Genomic DNA, 19,552 nt, shown 5'->3' with positions numbered 1-19,552 from the left:
GTAAGAGCCCACAGACCCACAAACACTCCGGCCTGAATGCTGTCAGTTATAGGAAGCCCACTGGTGACTCTGGACCTGTACAGTCCTGGACACCAGGAAGAATGAAGGGGGCCTTGAAGGGATTGGTTCAGATATACCTTAGACAAGTGGGTAGTTAACTATGGGTAGCTGCCCAGGGGCAAGGCACAGACAGGTTTATTGTGGGGGATGCTCACTGAGGGTCTAGCCACAGAACGGGATGAGCACAGTCTCAAAGGGAGAGAGAGGAACAGGACTTTACCCAGAGAGAAGGGACACTCGAGGTCTACCTCTGGTATCCTTCAGGACCTCCACACCAGCAAAGGGTGTGGCTGCCGCCCTTAGCCTGGTTAGGAACGGGAGAGGGCCACTCAGTGCCCTTCACATAACCCCCTGCCATATGAGGCAGGGTGCCTTAGGTTTATAGCGCTACTGGGACAGTCATTAGACATGGCCATGGTCTCTGTGCACTGAAGCTCAAGCACCGAGTCTGAGTGAGGCCATGAGGACAGACGGACTTCTCACAGGCACACACGGAATGTTGGGCTTACACCCTTCCCTCCCCAGGGCTACACTTACATAAATCTCAGCACCATAAAATCCATCCTGATACACGACCCTGGAAGCAAACGGACAAGAGAGTGGTGGGAACGCTGGAGAGGCGGGGTAGGCCGGCTCCGGTGTCTGCTGAGGAGGGAGGGGGCACGGTGCCAGCCCCGCCCACGGGACTGGCATTTTAACAAGCGTTTGCTCCAGTGCCCTGTTTGGTATAACAATAGAGTAACACCCTTGCTGGTCAGCTCCTTTCTCCCAAAACCCAGGGGCCCATCAGCCCTCTCCTGCTAGCCTCCCCTTTCTCCCGCTTCAGCAGTGGAGGGCAGGACCCGATGGAAGGGTCCAGAGAGGGCTCCCAGAAGGCCCTTGCTGGACCCAAGGGCTGACACATGCCCTTAGTTAGCATTCAGATGACACGTGGTTCTAAATGATCCTCCAGAGGCCAGTGAGCCCTGGAGACGTCCCTTGTGGTGGGGATACTGATGGTGCAGGCAGTTCCAGTGCTGGGCTCTGGGGTCCCCACCATTCTGTCCAGCCCCACGGTTCTGAAAGGGCAGCTGAGCCCCCTTAGCTGCTCAGGGCTACCTCCCACACCCCCTGGCTTTCCTTCAGCCTCCCCCTTTCAGGTACTCACGCTCCGTAAGTCGGAATGGGGGGCGGAGGTGGTGCTGCTCGAAATGTATTATACACAGCACGGCCCCGGCCCCGCAGGTGTGCACCCCGGTAGGCGACGGCGGTGCCCGTGGTGGGGTAGGGGAAGCTGGTCACTGCAGGAAAGGAAAAGGAGAGAGGAGGACAGTGAGGAGAGGCTAAGGCTTGCAGCTCCACTTGCCCTGCCTCAGCCCACCCCACTTGCCCCTGTCCCCACCTTTACCTGCATAGAATTCAGGCCCATACACTGCCCCTACTACGGGGTTTAGCTTCCAGCCTAGAACAGAAAGAACATAGTCACTGACTTCCCAAACCTACCGCCACCTCTCCTTATGCCTGGGACCTCCAAAGGCAGTAAACAGCCAAGCCTTCTGGGATTAATTAACATTGGGCCTCTGCGAGGAGCAGGACCCTGTCCAGGAATGGGCAGAGGACGTGGGTCATCAACCAGGCCCCTCTCCCCATACCACAGCCACTTGCTACTGGAATAATAGCAGGCACCCCCACTTTAGCCCATCACCTGGGTTCTTGGGGTTCCCCTACAGTGTGACCTCCCCCAGCTTGCTCCTGGGCACGCTTGCCCTGGGGCATTAGAAGTTTGGGGTACAATGGAAAAGGGAGACACAAGTTGAAAATATCTGTATCTGATTCACTGTTGGGGGTCTTTCTTCCCATCCTGCCTGAAAGTCTCCCTGCTGCTCTGAGGTTCCTGGGGCTCCCTTCCCTGAATGATGGGTCCCCCACCCTCTGTCCTCTTGTCTCAAGTCCTTCTGCAGAGTTGCTGGGAAAGAGGGGGAGGAAGGCCATTAGATCTAGGAGAATAGTGACAGGGTCAGCAAAATGGCTCAGTGGTTAAAGGTGCTTGCTGCTAAACCTGGTGGCCAGAGTTCCAGTCCCTAGACCTACATGGTGGAAGGAGGGAACCAAGTCTTGAAAGTTGTTCTCTGATTCCTGTAGGTGCTACAACATGCTTGTACATACACATACACACACTAACATGTTAAAATAATGATGTTTGATAGGTCCTGTGTACTTGGTGTGTGCCCAAAACACTGTTGTTAACTTCTTTTTTTTTTTTTTTTTTTAAGTTTTTCGAGACAGGGTTTCTCTGTGGTTTTGGAGCCTGTCCTGGAACTGGCTCTTGTAGACCAGGCTGGTCTTGAACTCACAAAGATCCGCCTGCCTCTGCCTCCCAAGTGCTGGGATTAAAGGCGTGCGCCACCACCGCCTGGCTGTTGTTAACTTCTGAGGTTCTCATCATACACGGGGCAGGTGTCACAAGCTCCCAATTTTACACTCAGACACAGATTGGTAATGTGTGTGTATGTGGAAGAAAGAGCGGGTTTCAAACCCATACTATCAAGCCAGATGGGTTTTCTCGCTTCTCCCTGGGACTACACCTGGACTCTGCACCCCCCCAACCGCTCCCTTCTTCCAGGTGGACAGTCCTCTTTTCCCACTGGGATTCAGGAGCAAAGCCCTATTTCCCTGCGGTCCCCAGAGGCAGGGTCCGGCTGGATTCCAGTGGGCTATGGGTCAGACGGTAGGTGAGGAAGGATTGGCTCATCTCCTCAGTCTACTCAGATCCTGGTGAGGAGGCACAGAGAGGACCCGAGCTACCGGTCAACTGGTGGTGATGGACCATAGCAGACCACACGTGAAGTTCCTAATCCCAATTCTTCCAGCCCATGGGAGGGCATGCGGACAAGCGGCACCTGAGTGGAGCGTGCAGGCACGCTATCCACCTGTGAGACTAAGCCTTTTCCACCCTTAGGGCACTAGAATCCCACCTGTGTCTAGACAGACCAGGATTCTGGAATCTTCCAGACAGCTAAGGTTAACAGGGAAGAAACTTGGGGGACTGTACCCCAGGATCTCATCTTCCAGGATGGATCGTGATGAAGCAGAACCCTGGACCGCGCTGGGTCCTATTCTCCTTAGGCGTCTTTCCAGGCTCCTCTGGTCCATCCCGGAAGAGGAGAGTCAGGGGCTGCATCCTGTCTCGGGGACCCCAGGCACTCTGAGCTGAGAATGTCTACCTGCCTGTTGGCTCTGCTTCAGTTGAACCCCACAGGTTCACAGAGAGCCCGAGGACCCCCCCTGGACAACTGTCTGTGTCCACTGTAAGTAGGGCACCTGGTACCACGTGGTGGGCTTATTTCCTGCAGCAGGGACCCCAACATTCCCAATGATGAACTTCACAGTACTCAGCGTTAAAGCCCTCACGAGCCAATGCCCCTCCTCACCATGCTGCAGTGATCCCAGGGCTGTCTCTCTGAAGCCCTGGGATGCTTGCCTGGCACACGGAGGCACCAAAGCACAGCTCTCCCACAGCACGAGGAGCAGGGCTTTCTGCCTCTCTTACTTCTTGACACCAGCCAGCATCAGTACCCCGAGGAGCCAGCTGGGGTTGGATTTATTCTGCATAGCACACGCCTCAACTCTCCCGCTCTACCAAGACAGTGGTGGGACTCAAGGGTCTTGAGCAAAGAGTGGGAAGGGGCTCAGCTGTGGTACAGCTGCTGTGGACCACCCAAGCCCTCTGGAGCCACAGAAGCCAGCAGGTCCCTTGCCTGCCAGGGCTTGTGTGCAGTGGCTGCAGACAGAGCAGTCGCTGAGCGTGGGTGGCTGCTGATCTTGGAAACAGACTTTCTAGTGCATGTCATGACTCTGCTCCTATAGCCCAGTCCAGGGTCCAGAGAGTCATTTGAGGTGCCCATGGCTCACACAGTGGCAGGTGATCACAATGGCTGGACCATTGCACCCATTTACCCCAAACTGCAGAATCAGGAGATTATGATTGAGGCCCTGTGTAGGATCAAGCTCATGTTCTTGAGCCATTAGAATGGCCAGATATTAAAGAAGGCTTTATCAATTTAATTGATGAAGATTGGTGGCTGACTGGGATGCTGTAGGGTCAGTGTGTCTGAGTCGCGACTTCAGGATAAGTCCCCCACCCCACCAAGGAGGGCTCTTTCCCCATGATGACCACTGTTTAAAGCACAGCACCCACAAACCCCACAGTTTGTTCGCCTGAAAAAAGCCTACCCTTTTACCACCTGTGCTAAGCAGCAGCCAGCACAAGTTGGCCAGGCTTCATGAGGGACTCAGGCCAATCCAGGACACCTTCAAGTTCTCAGAATTTTGAGAACCAAATCCTTGCAAAAGCGGGAAGAAGTCTTGGATACCCAGTCCTAAGCTGGAACTGGCCAGAGTCCCTATCTGTGCTGGTTAGAGTTTCTTTCCGTCCCCAATTTGACACAAGCTGGAGTCATCTGGGAAGAGGGAGCCTTAACTAGAAAATGAGCCCATCATATTAGCCTGTAGGCAAGCCGGTGGGACATTTTCTTGATTGACGATTGATGGAAGGCCCAGCACACCTGAGTAGTGCCACCCCAGGCAGGTGTATGAGAAAGCCGGGGTGAGCAAGCCGAAAAGCAGTGTTCCTCCATGGTCGCTGCCTCGCTTCCTGCCTCCAGGTTTCCTTAGCAACAGATTGTGAACAGGATGCATTGTGATCAGGATGCATAAGTGAAATAAATTCTTCCTGGAGCTGCTCTTGGTCCTGGTGTTCGTCCTAACTAGGACACCTTCTCACCCAAGCTCTGACCCTGAACGCTGTCTGACCATGTGCCAGCTCTATCCATGGCTCTGCCGCAGGCAGGCTTTCTGCACCAGTGGGGCCCCCAGCTCTGCATACCGCCCATCGCTGAAGACAAGGGTAGCTGAGATGTGGTCCACCCTATCTCTGCAGAGGCGAGTCACTCTGTGTTGTCTATGAGTGAGTACCCCAACTCCAGCTACAGACGCTGCTCCCAGCAGGCCTCCAGAGCTAGAAAAGGCTCTGCTACATGGCCAGCTACCCTCAGGGCAGAGCTCTCGCTGACAATCTCCTAAAAGTCTCGGTGGCGCCAGCTACCAGCACAGGCGGACTGGAAGAAAGGGTGCGAGCTACTTAGCAGGTGTGTGTACTCACAACCATATTGTTAGCTCACAGTGCAGGCCAGCTGGGAGCTGGAGTGGACGCTGAAGTCCAAGGGACAGGCTGCTTTCATCATTAGCATCTCACTACTTAACACTGACACCTGTGTCCCCAGCCCGGCTTGTTCCTTAGAGAGGCCATGTGTTATTCCCCAGCTCTAGGTAGTGTAGGGTCTCATGTGGCCCAAGCAGGCCTTGATCTTCTGATCCTTCTGCCTCTACTTTGCAAGTGCTGGGATTACAGACGTGTAGCACCCCCACGGGTTCATGCATTGCAGAGGGATGCAGCTCAGGGCTCTGTGCATGTCACGCAAATACTCTGCAACGGGGACACATCCCCAGCCCCCCGACATTCCCGTCTCTCAGATGAAAAGATTGGGGTCCAGAGATGTCTAGAAGCTTGACTAAAGTCCCTGGTCCCTTCTTCCCTGCCCTGTGAATGAGGACAGTGTACTAGATGACAGAGCCTTCTAGACTCAACTCTAGTCTTCCAGGAAGTTACCATGGTTTGTCTGCCCCCACTGCCTTTCTATACAGCCTCTGGGAGTTGTGGATACTGGACAGTGTGGACACTCGGGAGACACCAGCTATGTGGGTGGGGAGGGTGATGACCACTCCTCTCTGACAGGACAGAAGCGGGAAAGCTGGGACACCAGATGAGGGCGGTGGTTTAGAGCCGGGAAGGCTGGCCTTTAGCTGCCTCAGCTTCCCCAGGCTTCTGCTTCCGGTCCCTGAAGCATGTTGGGTTCTCACCATTGGCATATGGGTTCCCAGGCTTCTTATTGGTCATGACCCGGGCTGTGGCGTTATTAACCTGTCCGGAGATAGAGAGAGTGATGAGCGTGTCAACTTCATTGCAGGCCCGCAGCCACCCTGGTTTTACCCTTGGGGTGTGGCCTCTGGGGAGGAAAGCCACTGAGGCACCTAAGCTGCTATCTAGCTGAGTCCAGGACCCTTGACCCACAATGGTGGTTTTCATGAAGCAGTTCCAGTAAACAGAGCCCAACACTGCCAGTAAGCGGGGGCCCTTGGAGATGGTCCTAGGCCTACTGGTGGCCCAGGCTCCAAGCTATTCTCTTCCAGGCAGCTGCCAAGCCCTCCTGGGTGTGGGTGCAGGATGGCTACTCCTACCACCATGGGCAAGCAACTCTTTTCCTGGGATCAGGGTCTTTGACCTCTCTCTGCAGCATGGAACTTTTTGATGGGGGGGGGGGGGTCAAGGTGGGTCAGGGAAGCATTAGAAAGACAGAACCCAGGGGTCGGGTCTTGTTTTCCAGACACATAAGGCCTAGCCAGACTGTCTGGGGGAGGGGCCATGACACAGAGGACAAAGGTGGATCAAATGGAAGTAAGGGAGGCAGAAATGAATTAGGCAGTGCCTGAGGAAGAGGTCTGGGTCGCACGCATCCTCTGCGCTCTGTGTATGAGCCTAGAGGCCTGGGCAGAGGTCTCAGAGGCACTGGGCACTGGGCTGGGTCAGGTGTGTCAGGATTCCTTCAGTGTCTACAGTTCTAGGTCCCTCTTTAATCATCGCCCCTTCTGCTTCAGGCCTGCTGGGGGAGCCCAGCTCTGGACCCCGAAGCCACACTGAAGAGCCAACGAGGAGGAAAGGGGCAGACATGGGGTGTCTGTTCACTGCTAGCCTTTGGCCAGCTGCTGCCACTTCCGCTTCTGCTCAATGAGGGTGGCAGCTGAGGCTGCCTGACGGGAGGACCCTCTTTGTCAGGGACAGGCAGGGCTGCTCACAGCCCTTGAGACCCCTTGGCCTCATGTTTTCTGGAGCCTCTTGTGTGTGGATGGGGATAGGGCTCTTCCAGGAGGAAAAACAGAAGGAAGTCAGGGGGTAGAGGCCTCAGAGGGAGCCGCAAGCCTCCAGTGGCCAGAGTGACCGATGCTAGGCTCAGCCGTGAAGCTGATGATTGGGAGGTCAGGCTCAGGGCAGCTCCTCTCCCAGCCAGAGACCCCTGTTGGGCTCTTTGTAGGATGGGCAGCAGCCACCAGGCTGGTGGGGGGCCCAGGGGTGGGGCATGCTGCCCGGGACCTCCCTGCCCTGCCCTGCTGCCCCCGCACACTTATCTGAGCACCTCAATTTTCCGTCCCTCTACGATCGTCCCATTCAGCTTCTCCCGGGCTCGGTCAGCATCTGAGCTAGTTTCAAAAGTTACAAACCCAAAACCCTGTGAGCAGAGGAGGGACAGACAGGAGAAGACAGGATGAGAAAAGGGAAGGAGAGGAGGGGGGAAGGGGAGAGGGAGGGAGAGAGAGGGGGCAAGTCAGGTGAGTGAAGGAGAGCCCCCAGTGTGGGAAGTCTGTCTTGGTGCCAGCACTAGGAGATCGCCCCAGGCAAGGGCAGGGCCTGAGCCCACCACGTCTGACATCTCCCAGGACAGGCCAAAGAGACGCTAACCTGGCCAGGGGCCATGCCTGTCACTGTAACCCCACCTCGGGGTGAGGGGCTGAGACTGGGCTCCATGGGGAACAGCACCCCCACTTTTGCTCTGGGAGCCCAGGGTATGTGTCCAGGGTCTTCCTGGAGAGAGGAGCAGAGCTTTTCTTTGCTGGGTGCCCTCCCGATCTACAGACTCTTCAGCCTCTCCCACAAGCCTCCTTGTGAGTGATTGGGGTGGGCTTGGGGACCCAGGCCCAGGGCTGGGGGCAGTGGGGCTCTGGGGTGCAAGCAGGAGGTCCTGGCAGCCCGAAAGAGGAGAAGCAGCCTGGCAGCAACAACAGACAGCTGGGGGCGGGGGCAGAAGAGCAGGGAGTACAAGCACCCGTGTGGCTCAGGGGTCCTCGGGCAGGCGGGCGGGCGAGCGAGCGGGCGCGAAGCTCTCCAGGAAGGAAACGCACATTTCACACGTTAGCCTGGCGGGACCTACAGCCGGCGCGCTGTAATGGTGGCGGCCTCTGTGCGGCACCCACCTTGGAGCCCCGCTCGTTAAAAATGATCTCCACGTCTAAAATTTTCCCGAATTGCTGCAGAGACAGAGAGAAGAGGGGTGGAAGACAGGAGAAAGGGGTTATGACAGCAGCAGCCTTAACCATTCCACTCCCAAGGTACTCTGGGAAAGAGGACCCCAGGGACGCCCTCCCCTTATTCCTCTGGAGCATGCCGGCATAGCACCAGGGTCCTCTTGGGCGGTGGCCACAGCAGGGATGGAATGCCCAAGGTATTAGTGCCATCTTTAATCCGCTGAGAGGCCTTTGCCTGGATGGGCTTGTGGAGGAGGGGAGGGTCATGTGTAGGGGCCAGAAAATGGCAGTGGAGTTGATAGATCAGGACCCTTGTTTGGGATAAGGAAGCTTCAGGCCCCATCGAGATGGGGAAGAGGGTGGGAGCTGGCAAGGGGAAGGAAGATATTAGCGTCAAGGACCAGGGATCAGGGATAGGACTGGATGTGGGGGGGCTCAGATCCTTATTCCGGTGACTCCTGGGACTTGGCACTGTTTGTCCCTGGGCTGTGGAAAAGGCTTGTGTGTTAGAACCCAGGCCTCCTGCTGGTACAGGATTGCCCTGCCAGGCAGGATACATTGCTCTGGCTCCTGCTGATCCCTTCCAGCCCTGCAGCCAGCCTGGAGTCTAGACTGTCAGCCTCTTGTCTGCCTCAGTGGTGTACGGGACCATGAACCTGAGATCCACATCTCCACACACCACCAGCGAGGGCAGCAACTGATGGGGACGTCTCTCACCTACCACATTCCTTACACGGGGCAAGAGGGCCTGGGGGCCGGGGGGGGGGGGACAAGGTAGCTATAGGGCCCTGTCTGCAGGTTCTGAGAGGAGGGGAACCCTTTACCTCATTCTCTATGAACCCAGAAACGTGACATTTGGTTTCTACTTGTCTGTTAGCACCCGTGAGTAGGTGCAGGGTGAGGGCCCCGGTCAGAGATTGTTTATAGTGACACCTGCTTAATGTCAGGGTCCCCCAAAACCCCGGATCAAGAGGGCTTGTTAGCATCATCATCCGATGCTCCTGAATCATGCCTGCCGCACCAATCCAGTGAGATCCACCTCAAGATTGGGAATGCAATTCTAGGGTCACACTAGGGCCTCTCAGAGGTACCCTGCACTGCCCTGCATATCCCAGGCTGAGCAGGGGTTGAGGCTCAGGGCCCAACTTGCTAGTTGTATGGTAGAAAGGGAGCAGGTGCTGGATAGAGAGAGGGGAGTTGAGGTGAGGGCGGAGACAGAGAGAAGGAACAGAGGCACGCTACATGGTGCTTTGCAACCAGGGCAGGCTCAGGAGTTCAGGAAACTGTCTCGTAGTCCCCAGCCTTCTGCTTCATGGAGGCCACACCACCCACAGACACCAGCACTTGGCTTGGAGTCCAGATCCAAGGCAAGCCTTCGGGGCAGCCTGGCATGGGGTTGCAAGGGTACTGCCCTCTCTGGAGCCCAGCAGGGCACAATCTACGACCACACCCAGAGGACCTGGGAAGGACATTGCTGCCTGCTTGGCTCCAATCAGTTGTATTTGAGAGCTGTCCCTCCCTTGGGGAGTCAGGACACAGCCTGGAAGAGGGGAACCTTGTCAGCCCCAGACACACAGGAGAGGCTGCAGCTGTGTAAGGCCAGGGGGCCAGGATCTACCTCCAGGCACCTTTTGGGGAGCAGAATCTGCCTTTAGGCAGGCCTCCGGGGCCTAGGGGACTCTATGGCCCTGGGAAACAGGTGACATGGGAGTGAGAACCAGTCAATCATATGGTGCTTGATAGACAGCCCTCACCAAACCCTACTCTAAGCTTGGGTACCCACCCCCCAGGGGAGAGCTGGTTGGACTCAGATGAGAATTCAAGGACTCTATCTCCTGGCGCAGACTCTCTGCAGTGATGGGGTGGGGACAGAGAAGCAGGGGTGCGCACACTCACCCCGAACATTTGCCGCAGGTCAGGGTCCCTGAACCGGAAGGGAATGTTGGAGACATGTAGTCGTTTGGGCTGCTGCTTCTCCGTGGGGTCAGAAGGGTGGAGCTGCTGGCTGTCCGTCTGGGCTGCCTCATCTGCCTGCTGCGGAGAGAAGGCGAGGTTGCTAGGTGACCCTGGAGACTGTGCGGGCCCACCCATCCATCTCTCTCTCCATCCCAACCTTTCCCACCCCTGGGCCAGCCATCCTCAAGAGAACTCCAGTAGACAATTCTCCAGGTTCAGATGGCAACCCGAGGCCCAGCCTTTACTGTCCTTGTGAGCCTGCGAGATCACCTCTCTCCTGCCAGAGCAGGCTCAGGCTCCTTGGCCAGGTCTTCTATAGCTCCCTCAGCTCGGCCCTCTCTACTGAGTTCAACCCTCGGTGGCCTCTTAGCCCCACACTTCTGTTGCTCTCAAAGTTCTGAGAGTGGGGGTCAGAATCGGATTGGTTTTAGGGGCAGCTTCCAGGGTACAGATATCTGCCAGGCACGCTATGCCATGCCGTGACTCCCAAGGCTCCTCTGACCCGGCCATGCCGCTTCACTCACCTCCCCCCCTCCCCCCCCCCACCGCGGGGCTGCTCTAGTTGTTGGGGTCAGCTGCACACAGTCTGTCCTCATTTAGACTAAACACTGACTGGCAGGGAACTTGAAAGGACTCAGGTTTCAAGCCCACCACGCCATAGCTCATGCAGGAGGACTGGGAGCCCAGGGGCAGCATGCCTGAGGCCCAGGCTGTGCAGACATCTTCAGGGAGGCTGGCCTTCAGCCTGACCCCCCTCAGCTTTCTCTGCAGCAGTGAAGACAGACTGGCCAGCGCTTCCTCAGCTCTGGACAAAGACGGAGGAGCTCATCTGGATGCCCTGGCCTGAGGGCTCCTGTCACAGCCAGGCCACACACTCGTCAGTCTACCTAGTCAGTCAGTTCCACCCCTCCTCAAAGTCTTAGTGTGCAGAATAGGAGCTCTGAGGTAGCACACACAGAGGGTGGGCGCCCCAGTTCCCACCCTGGGGTTCCTTTTTGCTATTGCGCAGTGGGCCTGAGCTCAGCCATGTGGCAACACTAGGCTAAGAATACACCTTCTAATAGCCTTCTTCCAACCCCAGTGCCCTCTGGCCCCTATGGTTTTGAGGGATCACCTCCCAGATACATCCATTGAACTCTGAGTCTTTCTGGGGCATAGGTGGGGAGACTGAATTGTACTGAGGTAAGTGTTGGTCGCTGTGGTTCCCATTGTGGCTTAAGGAGCAGAAGCAGCCGCTGGGCGGTTGGTGGGAGAGACACAGCGTCCCTTTCCCACGGGCTTCCAGGAAGTGCTGGTGTTCTCAGGCTGTTTCAGGGTACACTCTACTCTAGGAATGCTGATGGCATGGGTCTCCCGGAAGCAAGATAGTCAGGAAGACTTTGCCCAAGGCTACTGTGCCTGGGTCTGTGCCGTAGCTCAAAAAGATGGAGCCCAAATGGGCAGTGTTCCCCAGACATGCCATATCTCAGGGGCAAGGGGTGGGCCTCTGAGCTTCAGGGTGAGAGGCTCCCTGGCCTTCCCGTCCTCTTTATGAGGAGGCAGACCATTCCCTCATGGTCCCGTGTCCAGTCAAGAGGCTCTAAGTACGCTCTAGGCAGCCAGTGATGGCTCCCAGAGGCCAGGTACCAGCTGGGGTGGCACTGGGAGGCTTATGGGGATGCAGAGTTAACATCCGAATGCCCTGCAGATGCACCTCTGCCTTGAAACACCGGGAGGTCAGGACACGGCACAGCTTTGGCTGTGGGAGTCCCCCTTCCCCCTCTCCTACTCATGTGGACAGCCCCATGTATAGCTCAGCAAACCAGTCGCCTGTGTCTGAACTATTAATGTGTAAAGGTGTGTCTTCTGAGCCCCATATCGGAGCTGTAGGCATGGCACCCCCCACCCTGGTACCTCTGAGAGGCACCGGGTGGTCAGAAGACCTTGGCAAGCAGGGAAGCTATTGTTTGGGGCTCACTAACTACCCAGAAGCCCGATGAAGGGAGCTGGGTTTGGGCAGGAAAACACAGGTAGTGGGAACAGCCACAGTGGGCAGGAGGGTGCATGTCTGGTCTGTTAGGCACCAGGTCCACCTCTGTGGGGCAACACAGGGCAGTAGGCTGTCTTCCCAGGAGCTGACAGACTCTCCAGGGGTGCGCTGTGATCTTCTGAGGTATGAACCCCACACTCTGTTCATGGCAGGTGTGGTTTCCCTTTTCCCCGAGGAAGCCACGAAGCAGGCAGCTGCAGGTGTCCCTACTAATTAAGTTATCTTGGGTTGGAGGAATCCAGCCTTGTTAGGGCGTCTGCAATGATGGCTTCTGACCAGCAGAGGGCAGCAATGAACGCCACCAGGTGACCACTGTAGCTCAGGAATCCCTGCCTAAGCAAGCTGGCCAGAGAGGGAGAACCACAAGACTGCACTACTGAAGCTGGGGTGTCTGGGCTTCTTTGTTTTCCCCATCCTACTCAGCAGTGTACAGAGGCAAGTACATGGGCTCAGCGCCTATAAAATTGTTAGGTGCGTTGAGAAACCCCTTATTGTGATTGCAAGGGGCAAGGCCTTCCTACCATTTACCACAGTGGTGAGGGTAGCCTGGCTGACCCTTCCTTCTGAGTAATGAGTCTGCCTGCCCTCCCTCCTTCCCTCCCTTCCTCTCCCTCCCTCCCCTCCCAGCCTTTGCTTGCAGTTTTCGGATGCAGAGAAGCAGCAGCCACCACAGGCCCCCGACCTCTCCCAGGATGCTGGTGGCTGTGCTTTCGTGACTTTCCCCTGCTGTATCATGGTCCGGGCATCGCAGACCCTTCTGCTTTCCCTCCTCTACCCATTCAAGGCTGGGTGCCAGCTCCCGGGGCTAAGGCAGAGTCAAGAAGGCTGACTCCAGTCGCTTGGGTCTGCCAGCCTCTGCACAGAGCGATGAGAAGTCGCCTGGGAAGGACGAACAGAGGGGACTACGAGGGCCTTGGGCAGCCGAAGGACCTGGCCACCCCATCACTGGTCCGGAGCCAAGCTTGGCTGATGTGGCATAAACTAAACTAGCTGTTGGAATTCCACTCCGTAGCCGCTCTCCGTCCCTTCTGCTCCCTCGGAGGATCCGAACGATGACCCAGCCACTCCAGTGGACAGTCAACGGGCTTGGGAGGAGGGGTTCTGCGCATGTGGCCCGGAGGTGTCTTTTCTCTCTTGAGTGTTCTTCAGAACCCCAGACTCTGTGCTTCGGCTTGGATGTTGAGTGACACACCACGCCTCTGCTGGCCGGCTGCACATCTGCATGCGGCGTCAGCAGCTGATTAACCGCAGTGACTGGTCCCCCATTAGGCTGCTGAGCTGTGCCACTGGGCCTGGTTCAGGGGCTCGTACCTCTCAACCTTCTTCCCTTCCTCCTCATCCCTGTGCCTCCTTTGCTCTGCCGTTGGGCAGCCCAGGAGCCAGGGACCCAAGGCTTCACCTCCTGACGGAAAAAGCCACATTATACCCCCACAGCCAGCAACAGCTACAGCCCTGTTCTGGTATTTTCCAGGTGTCCACCAGTCTTTCCAAGAGCTTCCTTGAGTATAAAGACTGGGTGTGAGCCCTGGCACTCACGTGACCTTGAGTGAATGAATGAGGGCTTGAGGAAGGGTTTCCTCTTCCTGTGAGCTGAACCTTTTGTATGCTGTAGAGCTCATTGGAACACTCTGTGTTGCCTTCAGCAGGTGGCCCTGCATGGTGAGAGATGTGGGCCTCTATCCACCTAGAGGAGCTTTGGGCTCTCTAGCCTTCTTGCCGGGATCACAGGTGGAGATGGCCCTATCAGAAGGGATCTCCAGATGATGGGACCCACAGAGTGGTCTTCTGTGTGGCAATGAGCAGCTGTCTCAGGAATGAGCATAGGTAAAAGTTACTGGGGTTAAAGAGAAAACTGTTGAAACGGGCCTAAGGATTTCTGAGGACCCTGGTGGCCAAGGCTGTTGAGAGTAACAGATGGCTTGATGGGCTGTGTCCCTCAGGGTCAGCTATCCCTTCGCTACTCAGGGTCTTTGGGCATCTTGTCTGGGCAGTGGGTTGTTGGGAAGAGTCCCGAGCTGGCAGGAACAGGAGTCTCCAATTCTGAGCTGGGAATGCTCCTAAGACTGCTGGATATATCAGGTTCAGGCCACACAGCTGTACCAGCTGTTGGACCACCTGCTCCCTCCTGGTTAACCTTTGGCGTGGGGCAGGGTCAGTCTTTTAGAGCTGACTTAGTGGTCACTACCAGTGAGGCGAGAATGTGGACCAATGCTCTTCATCAGCAGAAGGAAATCTCTTGGGGGAGAGGAGCCCCTTTGGTGTGTGTGTGTGTGTGTGTGTGTGTGTGTGTGTGTCCATGAGGTGCATGGGATGATGGTGTATGCACATTCTGAGAGCAGGGGTGGGGGAGGCACCAGGGCACTTGGTGCTCATGTCCTGGGAACTCAAGGGAGGTCCTGAGTCGGGTGGGAGAAACTTCTAGACTCAAACTCTGAGAGGCAACTTGCCTGCCATCCTGAGAACCCCAGTCTCAGGCTGCTGAGGGAAAGGCTGGAGTGGGTGGACAGAGTTCTCCGAATGTCCACGTGATAGGTTGGTGACACTGGACCTAGCCAGCAGATGCTGGCTTCGTCACTGGTCAGCCCTGTGAGGGAGGGGCTGAGCAGCTTCTGGATTCTTAGAACAAAGCACACCTGTCCTCACTGAGTTCCCTCGTAAGGTGGGTAAGTGCTCCTCAGTAAGAGAGCGAGGCCCCCAGGCACCTGTGGTTTTTTGGAGAGAGGGCCATTCCTCAGTGTCTTCAATGTCCTCTTGCTAGTCTAGCACCTTCTACCTTCCCAGGTCAGATCGACAGGTCTGCCCTCATGGTGAAACAGACATATTTAGAAGATCTGATACCTTGACCCTGATACCTTTATAGGACCTGAACGCTGAGACCGAGATCAGGACAGTCTAGAGGGCATGTTCCACGTGGATCTGATATTCTCTGGTACAGGTATGTCCCTTGGGTGCCAAGCCTCAAAATTCAGCTTGCTTCCAGTGCTCCCTGGCAGCAAGTCCTTGCCCCAGCTCCCAGCGTCCTGACATCTCTGCCTTTGACTAGAGGAACCCAAAGGACAGGGCTGGTCACACCCTCTCTGCACCGCAGAACTGCCTCGAAGCCTGGCACTCGGCCTGTGTTATGCAGGGCAGAGCAGTTGACTCAGATCCTGGTAGTTGTGTCGGTCTGGTGTCCAGAGGCCTCAGTGCTGGTTTCTGCTGTTGCATTATAAAGTTATCTGTGCCCTCCTTATGCCATGTGCGACAATGACCTGCTTCTGACCAGCTGAAGGCCCACGGCTCACGAGAGGACCCCCCCATTTATTTATAAGTGGTTTGTCAGAGGGGATTGTCTGCTAAAGTCTAGCAGAGAAGAGCTGGACCACATGGCTGTGCTTATCCATGGTGAACCGCTTTAACTTTGGGGTCACCTGTCTATCCTAAGCATGAAGGGGGTATATGTGGACTTGACGACTTGGAGCCAGATCTCCAATTCTGTAATCTAGGGGTTTGGCTTTTTCAGCCTGTGGCCCACAGCTGCAAGAATCCTGGTGGCTGGGGGAGGGGGGATCAGATGCACTGGGGTGGGGCTTCTGCCAGATTCAGAGCAGGCTCAGGCAGGCAGTGCCGGCGTAGGAAGACCATTGGCCGGGCATGGAATAAGGTCAGGGGTAGCCCAGCTACAGTGGGCAGACTCTCCGCAGAGGGTTGGGGGTGGCAGGGGGGGATGGTGGAGGAGGTCCCTGCCCATGCACAGAGGGCAGTATTTGGGTCTGCACCACATCTGTGGAGGCAGGCTGGATGTGGGGATAAGGTTAAGGGAGCACAGCTGGAGGACCCCTGGGGAGACGCCAGGGTGGTGCCACTCTGCCTGGGGAGAGCAGAGTGAGCTGGCCTCCTGCCCAGGCCCTGCCAGCCAGCAGTCAGCTGCTGGGATGGAGCCAGCAGGGATGGGTGGATGAACCCAAAGCCCCAGAACAAGGAGGGGAAGGCCCACAGCGAACGTAATGGGAAGAGCCAGAGAGGCCTGAGCAGCTGTAGCAGCGGCCAGGGCCTGGGAGGGGGCTCCAGGACAGAGCCTGGGAGGGGGCTGTGGGACACAGCCCCCACCCAGGCGGCTCTATTTTCCCACTCCTTTCTCCATGAGGAAATCTGAGAAGTGCCGCGCTCAGCACTTTCGCCTCCGAGCTGCATTACAACCGCGTAATTGAAGCTATCTGATTGGAGGGCAGCCAAGCAGGTAGATTACAAGTGATTAGAAAAGACAGGGGGGCCTGCAACCGGAGACAGCTCTGCAGCCGCCCACCGTTCACTGCCCACCCTGACTTTCTCCTGAGACCCTAGGCAGCCCAAACCTCTGGCTCTAACTTCCCCTTAACAGGACCTCTGTAGCCTCCACCACCCTCCCCACCTCCCAGATGAGGTGAGAGTTTGCCTGAAGCCAGAGACAGCTTGGGGTGAGTGAGGTCACTACCCCATTCTATGGCCCCTTGGTGGCACTTGCTCACTGCAGGGAACCCTGGTGTTGGATATGAAGTACCTGAAGTCTGGGACTGGAAGCAGGCTCTCTGGGGTGAAGATCTCTGGGGCAGATGCCCAACATTGAAGTCTGGCCCTCCTTATGTATCTAGAGGTCCTTTCTAGAAAGTTCTGCCCAGCCAGCATGTACTGGGGACACTCTGCCCCACAGTCCGGGGCTGACCATTGTGGGAAGGGTCTCTTACCGGCACTGTCTGGGTCCCAGCAATGGGCTGTGTACTGGCCTCGGTGCCTGGCTGCTCAGGGTGCGTCTGTGCTGGTGTGTAGAGGGTCATGCCATGCTCTGGGGGGACTGGGGTCTGGCCGGAGTAGTCCTGTGTGGGGTGTGGTGGAGGCGGGGCGTATTCAGCTGGGATTCCATTCTGAGGCGGAGGGGGGTACTGGGCAGGGGGGTAGGGCTGGGCCATCGCTTCAGGAGGGGCCGTGGCGTCCTGATTGCCCTGCAGGTAGAGAAGAGCAAAGCCGTGGTTAGGACCTTTGGAAGCCAGTGATGGGGGATGTTGACTTTCAATTCAGGCTCGTGATTTCCACACACTACTTCCCGTGCCGTCTCCCAGGTCCTCAGGATGGGGCTCCCCTAGCTGAGCTGCGGGAGGTGCCAGGATAGAGGTACCGGCAGAAGGCACTCCTGGCTTATACTTGTTGGATGTGACCACGCAACTTCAGAATTCTGTTCTGCCACCTAGATTTCAAAACCAACCATCTTCTATCAAGATCACTGCGGACTCACTACAGGAGCCAACATGGATTGAACTTCACGTCCTCCACCTGGCGTCCCCTAATAATAGTGGCCACTGAAAACCAGCATTCCCTGGATATGGGTATCCAGGCATTCAAGCAACACCCTGTTCTCTTGCTACCAAGTCTCTTCCCTCTTGGGGCCCCATGCTGTGGTTTCCCAATAGAATGGGTGGCTGCATAGTTCACCTTGATTGAGCAGGAGCAGAACACATAGCGACAGGGTGACCACGATAGCCAGGTCTCCAAGATCTTGTCAAAATTCTTTCCTGCCCCCTTGAAAGTCTGTAGCCCAGAGAAGTGATGTGCACCCCTTCGATGCTGACCCCCAACCCCCAGCAAGGCCTCCGCAGTGACTCTCAAAGCTGGTGCCTGGGTCCCTGGTGTCAGCATCACCAGGGAGCCTGGTGGCTGGGGATGCAGGTCTGGGCTCCACCCCATGCCTCTTAGGCACTGGTGAGGAAAAGTCAGTATAGGCAGACAAGCAGCGCAGCGAGGGGCCCTTCCTTCAGCCTAGGCTTCTGTCCTGCAGAGCCAGTGCAGGAGAGGCCGGAGAGGGAAGAGACTGGTTCACTGCTGGGAGACATAGTCCCTGTGTCATCCCCTCTGGGCAGGCAATGTCTCCCATAGGAGCACACCCCCAAGGGGTCATCAGCAAGAAATCATGTCATTGCTGAGTGTCTCTGATAAGGTGAGGAAGGGAGACAGACAGGGGTGCCTCCTTCCACGCATGCCCGCCCAACATGGACTCCCCTATGGCCCAAAGTACAAGATACTTCATTTAGTGAGAACCTACTTAAGTATGGGCACAAGGTGGAGGAGGGGGGGGGGTCTCTTTCCCATTTTCCTTTGTGTCTGCCCAACCCCTTTGCCAGTTGCATGACTGGCCTCTCATTCTGGCTGTGTCCACCTCAGACTTGGGGTAGCAGGCAAGTGTCAGCCTGTGGGACTCTCTCCAGTACCCTCTGTTCCCCATAGCTGATCCCATGTGCTTTAATGCCCCATGCTCACTGACGAGAGCCTCTCCCACCAGAGTCTACACTCGGCTTTGGCCTTGCCCATACACATCACCAGGCTTCCGCTTATTCTCCCAGTAGCTGCTTCCTTTGCATCTTGGGGTGCGCCTGGCCCAAGCCAGGCCTGGGTTACCCTGGGAAGCAAGAACAGGCCTGTTTCACCAGGTTTGCTGAAGGCCACAGCTGTCCAGAGGCTGGATCCATTGCGACGGTGCTCAAGGGTCCTGGCCACCACAAGGCCACAGCAAGTGTGAAGGGTCTGTCTGACCTGGCACCAACCCTGTCTGTCTGGTCACTAACCATGAGTGTTAGCCTTGCCCTGCTCCCTAAAGCACCCAAAGCCAGTCACCCTGGACCAGATTCACCAAGTCGATAGTCTCCGGTACCCAAGTTCTCTTTCTTCCCTCCTTCTCTACTCTGTCCTTCCCCCCACCTCTCACCCCCCAGTGAAGCTGCTTGGTCTCTTCCCTGTCTATGCAGAAGCTCAAAACTGGGACAGCGTGTAAGCTCTGAAGAGAGGGGTATGCCTCACATCGCCTCTCCCCCCACTTTCCTCTCACACCTGAGCACAGCAAACCCCCTTGCCTGAGATTCCCAACTGGCTGCTCCATAGAGCTAGGTCTAGAAGTCATACTTCCCACTGTTACCAGACATGCTGGCATTCAAAATGGGTAAAGTGGCTTGTGGAAGGGGGTGTTGGAGGGCTGGGCAGAGATGGGAATGCCATGCACGGGTGGAGAGCATCTAGCACCCGGGATGGCCAACGGGGCATGGCAGGATAGGATAGGAGGCCACCGGGTGTGGAAGGTGAGGGGGAGGAAGGGAGAGGCCTGTCAGCGGCCTGGCAGACGCCAGGGAAATCAATTCCCCTGTAAATATTTGATGAGAACCTTCACTAACTGATATGGCTTCACCACTCCTCCTGGGTGGCTTTCACTTCAGTTGCCTGGGGTGGTGCCCTGGCATCGTCTTAAAGCCCTTGAGTGATGAGTCTGTAGCCAGGTCTGAGGGTCACTTGGGACCACAGCCATCCTCAGCATGAGGAGGGAGAAATATACAACAGGGAGATATCACCCAGTTACACCCATTTATTCTGCACCCCCTGGTCCAGGGTACCACA

General features: G+C 56.5%; 1 protein-coding gene across 6 annotated transcripts in view; it reads right to left on the bottom strand.

Annotated features, from left to right (window-relative positions):
- The window catches only part of Rbfox3 (RNA binding fox-1 homolog 3), a 424,557-nt gene that overhangs the window by 5,817 nt on the left and 399,188 nt on the right, over positions 1–19,552 (bottom strand). For 4 of the 6 annotated variants that reach the window (XM_041635689.1, XM_041635691.1, XM_041635692.1 and 1 more), the window contains 8 exons: positions 16,864–17,118; positions 10,072–10,209; positions 8,125–8,178; positions 7,290–7,382; positions 5,959–6,019; positions 1,448–1,501; positions 1,208–1,340; positions 598–778 (listed from right to left, as the gene is read on the bottom strand). In XM_041635689.1, the coding sequence (XP_041491623.1) occupies positions 598–778; positions 1,208–1,340; positions 1,448–1,501; positions 5,959–6,019; positions 7,290–7,382; positions 8,125–8,178; positions 10,072–10,209; positions 16,864–17,118 (969 nt within the window). The remainder of the gene's footprint in view (positions 1–597; positions 779–1,207; positions 1,341–1,447; positions 1,502–5,958; positions 6,020–7,289; positions 7,383–8,124; positions 8,179–10,071; positions 10,210–16,863; positions 17,119–19,552) is intronic. The other 2 variants (XM_041635694.1, XM_041635693.1) reach the window with 2 other exon arrangements.

The sequence above is a fragment of the Microtus oregoni genome, unplaced genomic scaffold (genome assembly GCF_018167655.1).
Source record: "Microtus oregoni isolate MIOR12 unplaced genomic scaffold, Mior012 000048F_ref0000485, whole genome shotgun sequence".
Lineage (NCBI taxonomy): Eukaryota > Metazoa > Chordata > Mammalia > Rodentia > Cricetidae > Microtus > Microtus oregoni.
The sequence above is the reverse complement of the archived record's forward strand: the minus strand, read 5'-3'. Positions and strand labels throughout refer to the sequence as shown.